The 21,079-nt window shown below is 38.7% G+C and overlaps 1 protein-coding gene across 3 annotated transcripts in view; it reads right to left on the bottom strand.

Moving 5' to 3' along the window:
* Nucleotides 1-844: 844 nt before the first annotated feature.
* vps13c (vacuolar protein sorting 13 homolog C) overlaps nucleotides 845-21,079 on the bottom strand; it is a 115,606-nt gene continuing 95,371 nt past the window's right edge. For all 3 annotated transcript variants that reach the window (XM_053683374.1, XM_017477590.3, XM_017477588.3), the window contains 9 exons: nucleotides 12,362-12,437; nucleotides 12,069-12,232; nucleotides 11,773-11,818; nucleotides 8,941-9,064; nucleotides 4,100-4,214; nucleotides 2,253-2,344; nucleotides 1,782-1,905; nucleotides 1,581-1,661; nucleotides 845-1,321 (listed from right to left, as the gene is read on the bottom strand). In XM_053683374.1, the coding sequence (XP_053539349.1) occupies nucleotides 1,220-1,321; nucleotides 1,581-1,661; nucleotides 1,782-1,905; nucleotides 2,253-2,344; nucleotides 4,100-4,214; nucleotides 8,941-9,064; nucleotides 11,773-11,818; nucleotides 12,069-12,232; nucleotides 12,362-12,437 (924 nt within the window). In that variant the 3' untranslated portion in view covers nucleotides 845-1,219. The remainder of the gene's footprint in view (nucleotides 1,322-1,580; nucleotides 1,662-1,781; nucleotides 1,906-2,252; nucleotides 2,345-4,099; nucleotides 4,215-8,940; nucleotides 9,065-11,772; nucleotides 11,819-12,068; nucleotides 12,233-12,361; nucleotides 12,438-21,079) is intronic.

Here is a 21,079-nt window from a genome sequence, read left to right on the forward strand (position 1 = left end):
AGATTGCATAAGTATGCAAATTAAAATAAATGTGAGTGGGATGGGATAAACAGTATTAAAAGAGTTATTTTAAACAAACCAAATTACAGAGCAGGAGAAAAAACAAGTTTCACTGTTCATATATTTTTAGAGATGCAAGTGCAAAATAAAGCACCCCAAGCTGCCAGTTTCAGTAAGGTTGTACCAGTTGCTAGTGGGTCCTTCAAGCAGGGATTCCCAGACTTTTTGGACACATGACCCCAAATGGACATTATGAATTTTCTGCAACCCCAAGCCTGGAGTTATCATTTAGGACTACAGGAACATTTGAACATTTTATTATGGTAGTAACATAAAAACCCTATGGTTGACCATGCCCCAAGCTCTGAACACAATCTTAGAGTCTTGTCATGAACATAGTTTCATGTGTATCCATGCAACCGATCCATGGATCCAATCCTGAGTTTCAGCTGTTCGAGTAAATATGGCTCCACCCAGATAGATTTGCCTGGCATGTGCTGGCCATATTCTTTACATATGTCAACCATTTTGATCATTTTTGACAGACAGACTCTGCTGACCGTTTTGCCACAAATTTTATGAAGAAAATCCTAGGACCATATCACCAAAAGTAGGCTTTGCCTATTATGTAAATTAACTCAATATTAGCTCAGATTGATACCACCACCTGTTGCAGCTGGGATTACATTTTTTGAAACTTATGGAATACATGTACATGTATTCAATGAGTGAAATGTATTCAATGAGTGAAATGTGCATATCACAGAAGCATCTTGAATGGGTTGAATAAATTCATTATTCAGTTACAACATCTAGTACAACCAAATAAAACAACCCCACAAAATTGTGTCAGTAAGTATTTAATTTGTCTTTGGTGTGTTTGATTTATGTATTTGCTCAGTAAAACCTTCAAATAGAGTCCACTAGAAACAAACAAACAAAAAACTAGAGACAGTGTCTACTCTGTAATCAATTCCTCTTAGCAGTTGATTAATGTAAAAAATGTCAGAAAAATTTACCAGTCTATATAAAAATACGACCCAAACAACAGATCCAAACAAAACAGAACCAAAACAACAAAAGCATCCAAATATTTTGTAGCTCACAGAATTGCTATATATGTTTAATGCAAACTGAACAGAAGCCCAGTTAACTGTATATGATGTTGGGGGAAGACATAGTACTTAGAGGAAAGACTGTGTGCTTAGTACGATGTATCTCAGGATATTTTGCCTGCATTGATGAAACGTTGAGATTTCATTCTGACCATCTGGTACTGCTTACGTGCCACTAGGGCATTCTGGATGGCACTCCCCAATTTCTGTGGATAAGAACACAAAGGAGTTTTGAAAGACTACAATGTAGGCTTTATAAATAATTCCAGACAATCTTTTAGCAGATTTACACTGAAAAAATTATGTAATCAGTTACTGGAGTAAGACATTATTGTAATTAAACATTAATAAATTTGTAATAATGATAATCTGTCATTATTAGACTGTCTAAGCAGAGTTTTGTGAGACAGTACTGTTTATTGTGCTTTCCTACAATATTGTGCTTTCAACACAATAAGTTTTTACTTCTGCTTTGTCTGCTTCTTTAAAGTGTAGCACCCTCACTGGGGCCTGCCCATCCTTCAGGATTTTCAGTTTGTTCTGCTCCTAAACAGACAGAAACACAGTGTGAATCTACATCCTTTTATTATGTAGTACTGAATACAAGTAAATTTGATACAAGTTTTTGTCAATGAATTTATTGTGATAGATTTCCTCATTTTGCACCTTGTAATAAATCTTCACATCTCCTCCTTCAACACACGGAGGCTTCAGGAAATGTTCAAACTGACACTCCCATTCTTTGTTAAAATGCCCAATCAAGTCAATCTCTTTGACACATAGCACCCTCCTGTATTAGGAAAACATAAATGTACACATAAAAAACAAAGACATAAGTACAATTATGTTACTGTGAAATGAAATGAAACCTTTAGGCTTTTAAATTTTTGTCCAAAAAGCAGCAGATTACATTTTCAGTAAAGTGAAATACCCTGCTCAGTACTGGTCATATACTGTAGCTTTCCATGACATCATGGAAATGTCAAAATAGGCACTACTTTAAAATTGTTTTCTTCATTTTAAATAATCATGTTATCTATTAATACATTAGCAGAATTTCAGGTAGAACACCAGTAGTTCTTAAATCATGATCTTTTCAATATTTATGTCATTTGTGTGTTTGAAAGCATAAAGTACCTATTGGTGACAATAATGTTGGTTTTTCTGTGTCCAGGATACTCATGATGCTCTCTAAAGAACTCTCCGTCAAGTTGTTTAATCTCTGATCTCTGAGAGGAAATAAAAAAACAAAAACAGTCCAACAGATGCTTACATATAAGAATTCCCAAATTTACTCACTTACTCACTCCAGCAAAATTCTGTAAGTAAATCATCTTTCAATATTCAGATGAAACATTCTGACCACAATCATAGGCAGGATTTATTCCAGATGTCATGATAATTTATGACAAATCACTGAAGCTCACAGGTGGAGATCTCAAGTTAACTGATACAATTACATTACACCATAAAACAAAACACAAACACAAACACAGTAAAGGTAATCAAATTGCTTGTATCATATTTATGATGTATAACAAAGTAGGGCTATGTAGGAATATACATTAGACATTAATTGGGTGATGTTTACATATTTAAACAATAATACAGTACTATATTACCAGCCCAGGCAATAAAATAAACTTTAAAAGAAATACCTTTTCATTTCACAAAATACGTATTAAAATATTGGACTCTTTAATTACGAATTATAAATGTACTTGTTTGTCACCGTTCCGTAATGGTAAGTGTCTTCTTACCATTTATATACACTACCAGTCAAATGTTTAGACACACTCATTCTTAAATAATTTTTTTTTCCACATTTTAGAATAATAATAACGTCATTAAAAATAGCACAAGTGGAACCATGGGAATTATGTTGTGATAAAAAATCCAAAATAAATCAAAATTTAGTATTTTAGCATCTTCAAAGTAGACCCCTTTTTGACTACAATTTCCAGAAATGTATTCTTGGCATTTTCTCAACCAGTTTCTTGAGAAAATCCACTGAGATACTTTTTATACAGTATTAAAGGAGTACACACCTATGCTGGACACTTACTGGCTGCTTTTCGGAATATTTCACTCCAAGTCATCCATTTAAAAAAATATTGTTTGTAAATAAAATGTTAGTTTCTAATGAAAGAAATGAACATGTCGGCACAATTATATTTTTGTCTACAGCACCGATTTCAAACATTTAATTATATACTTTCAGATCAAAAGATTTTTAAGAGCATGAGAAACATTTCAGTCGAGTGTCCACAAACTTTTGACCAGGAGTGTATGTATGCATTAAATGGTCTAATTTAATTTCTTCTTTGTGTTTTAAGGACAAAGTAGTTAGATTTATTAACAACATTAACAAACTTTTAAAAATGTAGACACCAAATATTTCAGCTTAAAAAAACAGAAGTAAATGAGGTATTAAACGTTTTTAGTTTCAACAAATATAGAAAGGTTTGCAGCAATGAAAACAATTGAATTAGAAAAAAAGGTTACAGCTATTAGGACAGGAACAGTGTAAGAGAGACACTAGGCAAAAAGAAACTTTTCTACTGCAATACACAAACAACAATTCAACCATAGGTTAATTAAAATGACAGATCAAATTGATGATGCTTTATTTATATGTATGTATTTATTAATATGTGCTATAATTCAACACCCTAAAATATTTTAGTTCTGTTGCCCCCAAACCCATTATTTCTCCTCAGGCTGCATGTAGGAAATGAAAGAAAGGGGAAAAAATAGGCAGACAGGTCAAAATCGAGAGGAAGAATCAGCTCAACAAAATAGTAGAAATGTTTAAAAAAAATTATTTGGGACAAAGCACTACATTCACTATTTTCTCAATAAATATAGTGGTTATCCTGTTCATATACTTTATTGAGAGCACTATAATCAGTGTCATTAATTTTTAATATATTGTATTTTTAGGTTTTGTAGCAAATTCAGTAGGTATTTATGAATGTTGTTACCTGAAAAAGATCATAGCCCTCTGACTCATGTTGATTGTAGGGCCGGATGATGCCATCTTCTTGGATGAGGCGGACGGGTCGCAGCTTTGTCACTTCTTCTGTTGAATCTGCTGCCCTGTCACCATAATGTACAATGTTACTTTTCTTACTCGCTTGATGGATTAATAAGTTACAATTGCTTAGTTAATATTACTTATTAATCTGATTCAATCAGTCTGTGATGCTTTTTTAAAGTGAACAATTAGTGAAGCATTGGAGTCCACTCAAACTGGTGCAAAAAAACACAAACAAAAACAACAACAAGAAACATCCCGTGAGCAGCAGCTCCATGGGCAGAAATGTCCCACTGATATGAGAAGGCAGTGGAGAACTGTCAGGCTGGTCTGACTCAACACTGAGGCCACAGCAACTCAAGCAACCACTCTGTTAGTGAGCAGAAAAGCATCTCCAAGTGCACAAACACATCAAACCAGCCTGAACCAGTCTTGTCAGTCTCCGCTAATCTCAGCAACAAGGCGGTTCCGCCCACAGAACTCACTGGCTATTTGAAAAAACATTTTTGCATCGTTCATTCTGTGTAAACCCTAAAGACTGTTGTATGTGAAAATGCCAGGAGATCAACATTTCTGAAATATTCAATCAGTCAATCTGGCACCAGCAGAAAATCCCACAGTCAAAGTCACTGAGACAACAAGCTCTTTACCTACATCTGCATGATTTTATGCATTGTGCAACTGCCACATGATTGAACTGCACAAAGGATCAGATGTACAGGTGTTCCTAATAAAGTTATAGATAACTTTTATTAGGAACGTCAGTATATCAGGGATATATATATATATATATATATATATATATATATATATATATATATATATATATATATATATATATATATATATATACACACACACACACACACACACACACACACACACACACACACACACACACACAACAAACAGCATTTTGCAGAAAATTATTTTTATTCAGCTACTGAACTTTTGGTTTTACAGGACTTTTGGTTTATCAGATTTATATCAGTTTGAGGTTTGTTACATTCCAGAAAAATCTGAAACTTGCGGTTAGAAACTACTACAATACAAAAAATGAAACGACCACAGAAGGGATGTGCACATGGTCTACAAGGGCTATATGGAGCGGCAACTCTGTAATAAAAACATATTTCTTTTGTAAATTTCAGACCAGTTTGTACAGAAACATGGTAAAAATAAAATATTCATTCTGAAGGCAATGTTCGGTCAGGCTACTAGAGCAAACCATCGATGACTGGGAAAAAAAGACTGTATTTCCAGGTGACAAGTCCAAACTAAGGTGGAAAATGAAGAACGTAAGGCAGGATTGGCAGCCACAACAGAGCCTGATGTTTGACACACTGGAATTCTGATATACTGGATTAAAGATTAAATAAATCTGGCTCTAATTGATTGCTTTAAAAATGAACTCTGATGTAAACAAAAGTAGATCAAACTCTTAAGCAAAGAGCAAACTCAACTAGCAAAGATGCAGTCTCAAGGAATTTCACCTTGCCAAAGGTCCTTAGCAGCATGAGTGCAAGCCATACAGGTGTATCCAAAAAAAAAAAAATTAGAATATTGTGGGAAAATAATTTTTTTTCTGAATTTAATTCAAAAAGTGGAACTGCTCTTAGAGTGCTCTAAAATCTCCTTGTAGACGCTGCATCGACTCTCGACTTGAGAAAACACAATGGATCAAGCCAGCAGATGACATGGCATCTCAAATCATCACTGACTGTGGAAACTTCACACTAGACTACAAGCAGCTTGGATTCTGTGCCTCTAAACTCTTCCTTCAGACTCTGGGACCTTGATTTCCAAATAAAATGCAAAATTTAATTTCATTTGGTTGATTGTGGTTGTGTGTACTGAACCAGACTGAGAGATTAGGAAACCTAATCAGGAAACCTGCTCAGGAAACCTTTGCAGGTGTTTTGAGTTAATTAGCTGATTAGAGCTCTCTAATCTGATTTTTGATTTCCATGAGCTAGAAGCCATAATCATCAAGATTAAAACAAAAAAAGGCTTGAAATATTTCACTTTATGTGTAATGAGTCTAGAATATATGAAAGTTCCCCTTTTTGAATTAAATTACAGAAAAAAATGAACCTTTCCACGATATTCTAATTTTTTGAGATGCACCTGTAATGTCAGACTCTCTTCTGCCAACAAGAAGACCATGATGCTTAGAAAAAATGCCTGGGGGTCACCCCAGTGATAAAGACATGAAAAGGCTGGGTCCTTAGATTCTACCCAACATTTGTCTAGGTTTCATGTTCCTTTTTGGAGACACAAGTAAATTTTTCTCATTATAATAATTTTTTATAATGAGAGGTGTGCGTTTTGTGTTCACAAGTCCAGGGTGTTCTACCAGTTGGTTAAACATTCACAGCCCAGACAGAAATATTAATTTCTCTAAAAATAACACCAGAGGCTATAATGAAGTCATGACCCTATCAGGTTCAAAGACTCCCATCACATCAAGGACGCCATATTATTTAGAATATTTAGAGCTATCAACAATTTATGACCCTAATGACTGATTCAGGAATCAGTAATTACTGCTATATATATATATAGTCACACTACATATATAGTCTTTATTTAAGCATAAGTATAAATTAGGTATCTTTATAATGTTTACCCAATCTCTTTTCCTGACTCTTTCTGCATCATTATTTTTTAGTTTATTCAAAGAGAGGAAACTAATTTACAACTTGCCCATTAAACTTCCACAGTTGTTGAACAACCTGATTATATTGTTTGTTTAGGTATTTCTCTGTACTATAGACAGTTACAATATATATGTTAGCTGCACATATCCTCTCCACTCCTATGATGCATATAAAAGCTGGATTAGATCTTCTGTTCTCAAAGGAAGGTGACCTTTGTGCCTAGTTCTTCTTCTACTTTGCATCTTTTTTGCCTTATCCTATACTGTAGTTTATTGCAGCAGGGGCGTGGTCAAGCATCAGCTACGGACAGAGAAGAGGCAAGTTGAGCCAGCCAGTGTGATGATTCTTATTACTGCCAGGACATTAACAGCTATTCATTGTAAAAACAATCAAACAGGGCATACCTGGGCAGCAAAAATCACCTGTCAATCAATATTTTTGATCACAAGAAAAATGGGATTTACCTATAGGGTAATAAAATATATGTAATTATTTTTAAGGATATGTAATTTTGTAACTAAACAGATTATTTATTCTAATTTTATGGCGGGAAACCGATCTTTTGCACTTTTTTTTGCATAATTTCTTTATGATGCTTGATTGCATTATCTGAACAATGAAATCTAATTATGCGTTGTCATATGCCAGTTTGAGCAAACCGAGATTTCCTAAAACAACACAGCATTTTCAGCTGTTTTGATATTAGTTATGCGTCTCTTTTCCCCTTCAAAAGACAAGACATCACTTAGACAAGACGCAGCTGCTATAACCCACAACAACTATTATAACCTACCTTGACTCATATCTGATTAAATAAAATCTGAGCAATCGGTCTTCTTGTCACACAATTTTGGTCAGTTAATCTTCAAGAACCATTTCACCAATCCAATAGCAGTAGAAAATTAAACGTAAGCTGTGCATTTGAATGTGACAAAATAAAAAAAAAAGGCTAGTTTGACTTGTGTGACTCTAAAGTACAGTGCTGTGAAAAAGTATCTGACTTAATGTTCTTCTGGGTTAGCAGTGGTTTTCACTTCGCCACTCTTCCATTTTTGCCGAGTTTCTTTCTGATAGTGGAGTCATAAACAGTGATCTTTATTGACGCATAACTTCCTAAATGAGTAGTTGCTGTGGAATTTTGGAAGGTTGGCCACATCTGGGAAGGTTCACTACTACGTACACACATTTTCCATGTGGAGATAACGGCTCTCACTGTGGTCTTTTGGAGTCCCAGAGCCTTTGAAACAGCTTTGTAACACTTCCCAGACTGATGTATTTCATTCACCTTCATCCTCATCATTTCTGGAATTTCTTTCATCTTTGGTATAGTGTGTTACTGGGTAAGACATTTTAACCAACTTCATGCAGTTGTAAAAGTTATATGTAAGTGTTGATTTGATTGAACAGGGTTTGCAGTAATCAGGTCTGGTTGTGTCTAGTCCAGCTGAACCCCATTATGAATGCAGTTTCATAGATTTGGGGAATTAGTGACTACGGGGTCAAATACATTTTCACACAGGCCCAGTTGGTATTGGATAACTTTTTTTGCTTCAGTAAATAACTATCATTTCAAAACTGTATTTTGTGTTTACTCAGGTTGTGTTTGTTTCATCTTAGATTTTGTTTTAATTTCTGAAACAATTTAGTATGAGATATACATAAAAACAGAAGAAATACTTTTTCACATCACTGTATCTCAACATTCTACAGTTTGACTTGGATACCAGATGGACACGCACGTTTTGGCTCCGACATGCTATCTAATGGATGTTGCCTCCAGATGTGCATGTATGCAGTATGCAGGTTTTATGTGAACAATGCTGCTCACTTTGCTGCTGCTTCTGCACATGCACACATGCATCAAGTATAAACCAGCCTTAAGACATCCAAGTATTAACTCATCAGAAAAAAAGAGGCATAAAATGAATAAATACAGAGTTAAAACAAACCACTATACAAAACACCATAATGACAGATGAGAAAGAAGAAAACTGGAATAATAGTCAAAGTGGTTAGCCTTTCATAAAGTAGCTCTATAACCTGGAAAACACATAATACCTAGTACAAATAAGACATGTATGTTGTTGAATATATTCATCTCACCTCTTAGAATGGTTTTATATCTTACCTCTGAATGCCCTGGAATGTGCTACTGGCCATGTCCACAATGCCCCCTGTGGGTCTAGTTACCACTCCCACCAGGCCCTTTCCAATGCCCTTAAAGAAGCCTGCAGCTCCCTCTTTCTTTGCCCCTGAGTAAATAAAACACATGCCCATGCCAGCTTTTAACATTTAGGTATACACAGATTTGATATATATTGCTATATGCTTAGTTACAAGTTTGTATCTACAATCATTGGGCATTTTATCAAGTACACTTTACACTTTCTATATAGTATATGGTTACTGACTGTTTACACAGTTTTTCAACCTTCTGTTCATGAATAGAAAAGGACCACTGTTGTCCATTATTATTCGGGTAGAATGCCATTCTTAGCACAGTGATGATTTTTTTTTTTTTCAATCGTCTATAACAGCACAGCTCTGATTAAACTGAAAGACAAATCACAGGTTTATTTTAATGTGCTCACTTTAATACGTTCTCATTTCTAGAGTAACAGCTCACTCACAGGTTTTGTATGAATCTAAGCCTAATAATAAACTAACTAAACAGAGTTTCGATTGCTTCTAAGAGTATTTGCTTGAGAAAATGCATAGGTATCAGATTTAGTACACAAATTGATCAATTAGAGGATAAAATCTGTGAAATTACTTCAGTCTGTTGGTTTGTGGTGAAAGATTCTAATCATTCTAAAGATAGAGTTATATTTGCTTCTGTATAACAAAATTGACTGAAAACAGAAAATTCTGAGACTTAATTTTGTCACAGAGAATTTTCAGTCATTTAATACATACTGTTTTTATTTGTCCTCGATTACTTCTGTTACTTTTATTAGGGTGGAGAGATTTGCTGATCTAGCAGCAATAAGACTTTGTAAGGCTAAGAAAGCTTTACATTGATTGTATTTGGCAGATGCCCTTATCCAGAGCAACTTACAGAAGTGCTTTGAAGCCTCTATCAATAAATGCATATCAATAAATAGTTTTTTTTTTTGTTATATTGCATGTTTCCTGCTGCAGAGATTCCAATTATTACAACAATATTACAACAACTATCAGAAAGTGGTAGTTGCGGTATATTTTTTTAAATACAAGTCAAAGTCCATTTACAAATCACTCCCCTTTGTTTTTATTCAAAATGCCATGTGTGATTCGACTGTTAACTTGTGATCGGATCACTTGAGATAAATATTAATACGGGTTGTGAACAGGACAGGGCCTAACACTACAAGTATTTGATACATATTCTAAAGTCAAGATCAAAAAATTGAATAGCAATAGGCCAGTGTATGTTGCGTCCATAAAAGCCCACCAAGGCCAGAAATTTTTTATTTTATTTTATAAAAGGGCATTTAATAATCTATCAATAACAAATATTGCACTAATAATAACTAATAATGTATTTATTAGTCATTTTCACACAACTGATCCCAAAGTATGAGCCAATAAAAGTTTTATATATATATATATATATATATATATATATATATATATATATATATATATATATATATATATATAAAACCTAATTCAAAGTGAATAAACCATTAATTAGTGTCTAATTTGGACTTTAATGAACAATGAAAAAGACCTCAAGTAACCCCAAAGTTTTCCTTAAAATAAACAGCCACCACTAAATGTTTCTAAGATATGACAACCATATTATAAGAAATTAGCAAGAATTATATTTTCTATTTTTATGTTGGCTTGAGTGAGCCATCAAACTGTTCTCCATAATCTTCAATCTTCTCATTATTATTATTATGAAAACATCTGTACAGTTTTCACAGGTCACAATTTTTGACGTAGAATACCAAAATTCAGCACAGATGTAGATAACATGCAGGAATAAATAAAACAGTTGCTGTGTAGCAAAGTCCTCCCCACAGCAACCATCTACCAACATGCTAGCAACCACCTAGCAACATCTGAATAACCACCTGGGATAACATAACAACCACCTAGCAACATCTGAATAACCACCTGGGATAACATAACAACCACCTAGCAACATCTGAATAACCACCTGGGATAACATAACAACTGCCTAGCAACATCTGAATAACCACCTGGGATAACATAACAACCACCTAGCAACATCTGAATAACCACCTGGGATAACATAACAACCGCCTAGCAACATCTGAATAACCACCTGGGATAACATAACCGCCTAGCAACATCCCAGCAGCCACCTGAAATACCATAGCCTTGAAACACCAAGAATAAATCAGCAACCACCTAATTACACCCTAACAACTACCTGGACTACATTATCAATCACTTAACAACCACTTAGCAACTACCTAGCAACTACACAAAATATTAGCCCCATAGTTAACTTTGTAATGAGATTGCATTTAACTGTAATGTCTGAAGGTTTTAACATTTTATTATTTTTAACATTAAAAATTGTTTAACATTTTAACATTATAGCATTTTTTTGGGCTCTGTCAAAGCCAACATCAAAGTTCATCCATGAACTTTAGTCTTCTAGTTTTCAAATTATGATTCATACTATTCTAAGCCCAAATATATGAAGAGTGGTCATCTGCCTCATTTCAAGTATTTTTAGAAAAACTTATGTTGGTGTAGCATACAGACCCACATGGCCCACATTATTGTCTCAGCCACCACACCCCACCTCATATGAAACAACTGGACCATTTTATTTCTTATTCAGGTGGCCACCATATTGCTAGTTAGTGCACCTTTCATGTAACCACCATGTGAAAGTCACTGTGGTCCAGAGAAAGATAAAATGGCCAGTGAATGTTAGGTCAAATTAGGTATACCTAATCAACTGGCTTCTCTGTGTAGTTTAGATTAAGAGCCATACCTTCCATGGGTTTGGTAACGATTCCTGTCACACCTCCAACTACTCCCTGTAAAAAAGAAAATCAAGTTGACATTTCATCATTCATTCATACTTTATTTCAAATCTCAACTTATCATAACTCATTAGCATTTTCAGTTAATGTATTTCTTTATTTCTTTAAGTAACAGTAAATGTTTCTATGACCATTCATTTTAATTTTATATTTCTAAAATATGTACACCTGTCTACTATTACCTAAAATATTAGGCCAAGCTACTGTACTTTTAAAGTTCACTGTTTTCATTATGCTTGAATACCTTCAGAAGGCCCTTTCCCCCCTTTGCCAGACTTGCTCCAAAGTCTTTGGAGGGTCTGTTCATCTCTTCCCGGCGTTTCTGTTGGTATTCCTTATCCATACTGATAGCAGCCAGGCCTTTTCCAACTGAACCCGTAATACGGGACACCATCCCTGCAGCGCCACCTTCAAGACAGAAAGGAAGAATACAATGGCATGATGCATGTTGGAGAGAGAGAGAGAGAAAAAGAGAGAGAGATAAAGGGAGAGAGACAGTCAGAAAGTGAACGGTTGAAGAGCATCAGTAAGCCTTACCTACAGTATGGCCCAGGAAACTGCGCACACCAATGACAAAGCCCTCTGCAAACTCCTCAGGCCCTTGAACAGCACCCTAATTAAAAAACAAAAATATATTTTAAAAAACCCAAGAAAGTTCTAATTTCTCAGTGGACTTGCAACTTTATCAGTGGATAAACAATTGCTCACCTTGACCTTTAAATGTTCAAAGGTTATCTCCAGAGTTATAATGCGTTACTGTAATCTAATTATTTTTTCTGATAGCACAGTAATGTAACGCATTACATTTTAAATTTATGTATTTGATTACAGTTACTGATGTCAATAAAATTACGTTACTTGCGTTACAAATTTATTGTTAAGAAAACAATATGAACTAAAATGTATCTTTAAAATAAATCACGTTTTGCAGTGATTGATTTTTTCTTTAGCCCAGAGTAGCTATTAATTGGAGCGGTTTGTCACTATGTAACTGAACGTCAGTAAAAGAAGACCACCTGTAATTTGATATTTTCAGTGAACAGAGGCGAGACCAATCAGACAGGTTTACAGGAAAATATGTGGAAATACTCGTGTCTTATTGGCTGACAATCTCTCAATTCTGCCAAACGCTCACAGTCAGTGTCAGGAAAAATGGATATACAGCGATTTTTTTCTTTTAAACCAGTAAAGGGGTTGAAACTGAAACAGTAACATCCTCTGATGCTGAGCAGGAAAACAAGGAGTGTAAATGTCTATATGAGTTCCAGTTCACGTGAACATGATCTGAGCAGAGCATAAGGAAAGATAATGTATTTTGCATGGCACTGTAGCAGCTAAGCACATACAGTGAATGGGGAGTTGTGGCTCCCCAAACGAGCCTAGTTAGAAAAGTTTAATATTTTATTGGTCTGGTAGTTCTACAAACAGTGACAACACTGAGGCAAGTTTTATAATAAATCCAACTTTTTCTGATCACGTCATATATTGACATGTGTTAAAATTACTGAAATAATTGAGTTTCACTTTGTAGTGTATTTTTGTAGGTTTGATAGATTTTGAAAGTAACATAATTAGTAATCTGATTACATTTTACATGCAGTAATGAGTAATGTAATCAAATTACAATTTTAAAGTAATAATTAGTTATCTGTAGTGGATTACTTCTTTTGAGTAACTTGCCCAACACTGGTTATCTCTTGCAGAAAGCAATAAGAAATGCATAGACTATAAATGACATTGGGTACATATACGTATACACAGACATTGGGTACATAGGCGTACATTGCAAAAGGGGGATTTTGGAAAAGAGATTAGAGTACTCAAAACTGATATATTGGCTGTGTGCACTGTTTAAATAAACCCATAAACATTTCCCACATTTTTTGTCTGCCTGCATCTCACTTCTGGATATTTAAAAAAGGGGAGAAACATTCTGTCTACCTAGGCTTCATTTACTTTAGAATGTGGCAGCCCACACCTTTAGCAGGAAAAGAACATACGAGGATATTACCACAGTCTGAATCAAGCTACACGTGTTACCATCCATGCTCCACATTGACCCCCTTATTGAATTTAAACGTCTAAATGGTTTACCTCAGATATATTTGGTTGATATGCAGAGGCATTGTGGCAGGCCTATTCTCACCTATGTTGGCATTTAAACTAAACCTTTTTTTTCCATTTTCATTTGTTGTATTTTCTTTTGCCATCTTTGCCATCTCTTCATTAATTTGAAGAACACTTTTTGTTTTTTCACCTAAAGACAACAAACAGAGGCCCTCAACTTCAGATCTCCCTGTAATTCCTGCTGACTCATGAGCGTGCTACAAAGTACTACAGTTGACACTACAGTTGTGGGGCTCATCAGCAAAAACAATGAGTCAGCATACAGGGAGGACATGAAGCAGCTCGCAGAATGGTGCAGAGACAACAATCTACTGTATCTCTTAATGTTGATAAGACTAAAGAGATGGGTGTCAACTTCAGGAGGACCAGAGTAGACCACTCACCACTGCATATCAACAGAACAACTGGGGAGAAAGTCAAAAGCTCTAAGTTTCTTTGTGTGCACATGACTGAGGACCTCTCAACACCACCTGCCTAATCCAGAAGGCCAAGCACTTCATGCAGAGGCTGAAGAGAGCCAAACTCCTCCCTCCCATCCTCACCACATTCTACAGAGGGACAATTGAGAGCGTCCTGCTGTGTCATTGTCTTACGGGAACTGCACAGTCTCTGACCACAAGACCCTACAGCGGACTGTGAGAACAGCTGAAAAGATCATCAGGGTCTCTCTACCCACCATCAATGTCTCTTACAAAAACCGTTGCCTCCACAAAGCCTCTAGCATTGTGGACAACCCCTCTTACCCATCCCATGGACTCTTCACCCTCCTGCCATCTGGCAGAAGGTACAGGAGAATCTGTGCCCCCACCAGCTGACTCTATAACAGTTTTTCCCTGAGGCAGTCAGATTACTCAACACACTTCTGCCTCCCAATGCTCACCTGACTAGTCAAACACCTAACCCAGTATGACTCAAAAACATTGCACACATGCACTTTACATAGCTGCATCATTTACCTTATATTTATATAAGGTACAATGTGCATACAGATGCTTGAGAGGGCTAGAGCAGAGACCAAGAGCAGCATAGTTTTGATAGAGGATAGTCTGGATGCTTAGGTAGAGAGCATCCAATCCCCAAATTCCAGCATAATCTCACCACATACTTCTCACCACAGGGTGAATGGCTGACCACTCAGTGGCATTGATGCTAAGTCTAAGCTAATGCTAAAGCTTGCTCATGGGAGAACTTCTCCTCTCCTAAATAAAGCACCTGTTGAGAACCCTATTGAAAGAGCTCTGTTTATTGGAGAATTTTCTACAGCACATGAAATTAGCTAGGCCTTTAGGGGCACCAGTAGCTTTAGATAACTGTATACCTGGAGCCAGGACATTGCAGGTAATCTTAGGGTTTTAGCAAAGCATATGCTTATGAAGATAGTCATATATGAAAAAACAAAACACACCTGAGGTGTGTAAATTCGCGAAGGCAGTGTCCAATGTTCTAGTATGCTCTGGCCCCATCCCAATGCAGTGTAGCAATGTAGTTTACAGCACAGTATGGTCACTAAACTACTGGATGTGTAGGTGTACTCTGAAAATAATGTGGGCTTTGTAGCTAACTGGAGTACCTTAGAGGGCAAGCCTGGCCTTTTAGACTTTATCCATCCCAATGTGGAAGGTGCTATTCTCATTACTTGTAGAATAGTTCATTGTCTTAGAACAGGCCTAGTTAATCGGTAACAATCCAGAGGCAAGGCCATGGAGCTGAACACATAAAGGGGGACATACCAGTGACAGTACTGGACAGGGAAATGTTGGCGTACTTAATCCTGGGAAGTTGAGAGCTCCAGGTGGAGGGGTTGTTGTTGGTGACACATTGCAGTGCTGCTTTGAAATCCTGATTAGCTCGCTTTGCTTGGCCATTAGTCTGGGGATGAAAACCTGAAGAGAGACTCACCATGGCCCCTAGAGCATTACAGAAGACTTTCTATACCTGGGAAACAAACTGGGGTCCGTGGATAGATACAATGTCCTGGGGGATACCATGTAGCCTGAAGACATGGTTAGTCACCAGGTCTGCAGTCTCACAGGCTGTGGGGAGCAACAAAGTGTACTGCCTTAGAAAAATGGTCTATGATGATCAGGATGGTGGTTTTACCTTGCGAGGGAGGCAGACCAGTGATTAAGTCTAAGGCAATGTGGGACCAGGGTCGGCTGGGAACAGGCAAGGGTTATAGCAGGCCGGCAGGCAGATGGTGTGAGGCTTTGCTCCTAGCGCATACAGTACAGGCATTGACGAAGGCCCAGGTGTCGGCTTCCATGGCCAGCCACCAGAAATATCGCTTCAGCAGCCCTAGGGTGCGATTGGAGTCAGGGTGGCAGGCAAATCAGGAGCAATGACACCACTGGAGGACCTGGGACTATACAGAGTCAATGACAACCAGACAACCAGGAGGGTTACTCTCCTGACCACCGTCTCAATCTCCCATGTGATGACCCCCACAATACAGGAGGTAGGATGGTGTCAGGATTTAGGTCTTCCACTTTGAGGGCAAGGCCCAGGGTGCCTGATGGGAGTTTAGACTGAATGTAGGCCAGGTTCTTGTGGTCGGTCCAAACAATGAATGAGTGTTCGGCCCCCTCAATTCAATGCCTCCATTCCTCCACCACAAATGTAACGGCTCATAATTCTCCACATCATAGTTACGTTAAGCTGGGGAGAGGCAGCATGGGAAGAAGACACATAGATGGAGCTTCTGGCCAGGGACGGATTGTTGGGATAGCATACCATGCCTGAGTCAGAGGCATCCACCTCTACGATGAACTGCAGTGAGGGGTCAGGCTGAATTAATATGGGGTGGAGGTAACAGCTCCTTCAGTTTGGAGAAGGTGGACTCAGCCTTGGGGGTCCATACGAAAGGCGTAGAAGTGGAGGTGAGTCTAGTGAGGGATGCCACCACCCGGCTGTAGTTTTTAATAATGTGGCGATAAAAGTCGGCAAACCCTAGGAACCGTTGGAGCTGCTTGAGGGTAGTGGGTCTGGGCCACTCGACTACAGCCCAGGTCTTCTCAGGGTCAGCCTTAACTCACCTGCTCTCTATGATGTACCCCAGGAATGTGACTGTGGGAACATGAAATTCACATTTTTCAGCTCTGACAAACAAGCGGTTCTCCAGAATCTGCTGCAGGATTTGATGGACATCAAGAGCGTGCTCAGCAAGCGTGTGGGAGAAAATCAGGGTCTCGTCCAAATAAACAAACATGAAGCAATCCAGGAAGTCCCGGGGTATGTCATTGATGAGAGCTTGACACATCGCTAGGGCATTGGTGAGTCTGAAAGGCATGGCAAGGTATTTGAATTGGCCCAGGGGGGTGTTGAATGCAGTCTTCCACTTGTCATCTGCTCTGATCCTGACCAGATAGTATGCGTTCCGCAGGTTCAATTTTGTAAAGATAGTGGCCCCATGCAGAGGCTTGAAGTCAGAATTGAAGAGCAGCAGGGGGTACTTGTTCTTCACTGTGATGTTGTTGAGGCCACGATAATCAATGCAAGGGCGGACGGTCTTCTTTCTTGGCCACAAAGAAGGCGGCGGCACACAGGGGGGAGAAGGAAGGTCAGATGATGCTGGCAGCGAGGGACTCAGTTATGCATTTCTCCATGGCCTCCCTCACAGGACAGGACAGGTTATACAAATGACCAGAGTGGAGGGCAGCCCAAGGGAGGAGATTGACAGCACAATAGTATGGGCGATGAGGTGTTAAGGAAATGGCCCGGTCCTTGCTAAAAACCTCACCCAGGTCGTGGTACTCAGGAGGCACCGTGGAGTGCTCTGGCGGAGTGGATGTCGGGGAACTTTTGGTGGCCACAGTGGGAGGAAGGGCTGATTTCAGGCACAAAGAGTGACAAAAAGGGCTCCAATTCGCAACCCTCCCTGCTGACCAGTCTATTTGGGGGTTGTGTCTCTTAAGCCAAAAATACCCAGCACCATCGGGGTACCTGGGGAGGAGATGAGGTTCAGTTGAACCTTCTTATTGTGGTCCCCAGAAAGCACAATGAACAATGGGGCAGTGTGATGGGTTATCCTGGCCAGGAATTTCCCATCCAGGACACTGACAGTAATGGGGGGATCCAGGGACTCAACAGGTGGGCCAGACTGTGATGCTAACTCCTTATCCTGGAAGCTATCTTCGGCATATGAGTCAATAATTGAGGAGGGGAACTGAGTGCTGGTTGTAGCACAGAGTGGCAGGAATCTGAAAGTGGAATAGGGGGTGAGGAGTGGCAGCTGTTTGGCTCACCAGTAGCCACCATTCTACTGATGAGCACCCCCCTTTTAAATGCAGGAAGCAGGTTGCCAGGGTGTGGCCTGGTTGGCCACAAAAGAGCATGTGCCTGCCTGAAATCTTCTGCTCAGCAAGGGTAAGCCGGGTCCAACCCAGCTGCATGGGTTCTTCTCCGGGTGATGGAGTTAGGTGCCAGAATTCTGGAATGAGGCTCGGGGGCAGGACTGGCAGATGAATGGAGAAGAGATGTGAGGTGAAAGGTGCCAGGGTTGACTGGCTCGCTCTTTGCTCCGCTCCCGCATGTGGAGATTAGTTGGTCGAGGGAGTTTCTTTCAGGAATCACATTCTACTCGACCTTCAGGGCTAATCCATCCTTCATCCACTTGCTGAGTCTGTTTACAAGTGCTCCCTGTAGTGCCTATTCATTCCAGCCTGACTCAGCAGCCAGGATCCAAAACTCCATAGAGTACTCCACCATACTGCAGGTCCCCTGGCGGAGGGAGAAGAGGCGTCTGGCGGCCTCTTTTTCCTGGATGGGGTGGTCAAAATCCCTCTGAAGTTCTGTGGTGAAGGAGATGAGGGAGAACCATAGCACTGGCTGCCTGTCTCAGATGGCAGTGGCCCGGGCTACGATGTCTCCCCTCAATTGCCCCATGATGTAGGACACCTTAGCCTCATCAGTAGCATAGCTTAAGGGACACTGCAACACAAAACACAAGCGAACACTGGAGGAGGTTGTCATGTGTCATGCTGTGGTGGACTGGGAGAGCCCATCGCAGCCATGAGTTGCAACATGGCTGATCAGGGTTGTGTCTCCTTGCTTGTGTTGTTGACTTTAGTGGAGCTTTTGACACTATAGATCATAACATTCTCTAGATAGTAGTGTTGGGTCCGAGTCCACCTTTGTTGAGTTCAAGTTGAGACCAAGTCCTTAACCAATCAAGTCCAAAAGCAGACACGTTCCCTTCACTCATCAAACCTAGGACTTCTGTGTCCCTGAATTCTGTCTCTCCACTGCTGGTGGCCGATCCTTCAGTGTAGCTGACCCCAAGTTATGGAACTCACGCCCCCAAAATCTCCAGAACATTTCCTCCATTTCCTTGTTTAAATCCCAGTTTTTAAAAAAAAATAAAAATTCTGTCTATATGCTCATTTGTTGTTTGTTGTTTATTCCTGATTGTAAAGCGTTCTTGAGCTACGGAAAGGTGCTATATAAATAAAACATTATTATTATTATTATTATTATTATTATTATTATTATCATCATCATCATTATCAAGTCTGAGTCCTTTTATTTCATGTAATCAGCACCTGAAATAGTTTCCTATTAAAAAATGGTTTCAAAGAAAAATTTGAACTTTTATTATATTACAAGTGTCCATCCATCCATCTTCAACCGCTTACTCCTTTTCAGGGTCGCGGGGGAACCTGAAGCCCATCCCAGGGAGCATCAGGCACAAGGCGGGGTACACCCAGGACAGGGTGCCAGTGCATCGCAGGGCACACAATCATACACTACGGACACTTGAGACACGCCAATCAGCCTACCATGCATGTCTTTGGACTGGGGGAGGAAACTGGAGTGCCCGGAGGAAACCCCCGCAGCACGGGGAGAACATGCAAACTCCACACACACAGAGTCGCGGGAATCGATCCCCAACCGTGGTGGTGTGAGGCGAACATACTAACCACTAAGCCACCGTGCGCCCCTATTACAAGTGTATGAAATCCAGTTCGAGTTGACATTTCATTATTTGATGCCCCCCCCCACAGTTATATAGGCTGAGAGAGAGAGAGTACAGAGTTACATTTAGCAGCAAGTCATAACAACAAGCTTCATGCTTTATTACTGCTTTTAATCTGTCTATGAATCACAACAAACTCATTTCTGAACAGCTCTGTTCTAGTAACTTTTTTCATTTTACTTCCCAAATAGAAAACAAAATCACTATCAGCAGGGTTTATGATATGTACTACATTAAAAAGTATATTTCACATTTTTACATGAAATTCAAGAGTGGAATCACCAATGCTAATGTATATAGGTCAGAAATTTGACTACAATCTTATTTCACGACAACAATACTATTTCTCAGGTAGGTCTATTAGTAGTAAGAAGTACTACTAATACTACTAGTACTACAAGTAAGAAATACTACAGAAATTGAATAAAGCAATTAAATGTAAAATAAAATAGACTTCACTGTTTGACAAATACAGTGATTGTCATGTCACAGCAAACCAGTGACTACATTTCCCATCCTGCACTGCAGCCTACAAACATGGCTGCCATGGACTACACACACACACACACACACACACACACACACACACACGTTCACCTTCTCCGGAATATTATTCAGACACACTGGTCCCCAATCACACTCTCAATCACAACACACTATAAAAGAGACTGCTAATTCACAATGTCTTTGTGAAGTAATATGCTCAGTTGCTATTGTCTCTGTCATTTATCAAGCCGTGCTATTGTGTTGTTATTCTGGTTTTTGACTTTGTTCCCTTGATCTTGATTTCTGCCTTACCTGATCTAGCCCGTTTATCTGATTGCCTGACCTCTGCCTGTCTTTGTTGCTGTTTTTGCCTTGCCCTCTGGAATATATGCTCTTCAATAAAGCTCTTAACTGCGATTGCATCCGTCCTAAACCTCATTACATGACAGTGATTCTTATTAAATTTACTGAAGTTATTCAGTCAAATGAGTGAGTAAGTGATATTCTCTTTGTCCTTTGTTGTTTAGTTAACTTTAAATGACACAGACAGCAGCAGGTTTATTAGACTGCTGTCACTGTAAGACCTAATGCACAGATCCAATATTAACACACCTCCGATTTTTTTCCCAACTGTTTACATTCACTTAAGACATAACCGACTATGTTTGCAT

This window comes from Ictalurus punctatus, chromosome 10, assembly GCF_001660625.3.
Source record: "Ictalurus punctatus breed USDA103 chromosome 10, Coco_2.0, whole genome shotgun sequence".
Classification (NCBI taxonomy): domain Eukaryota; kingdom Metazoa; phylum Chordata; class Actinopteri; order Siluriformes; family Ictaluridae; genus Ictalurus; species Ictalurus punctatus.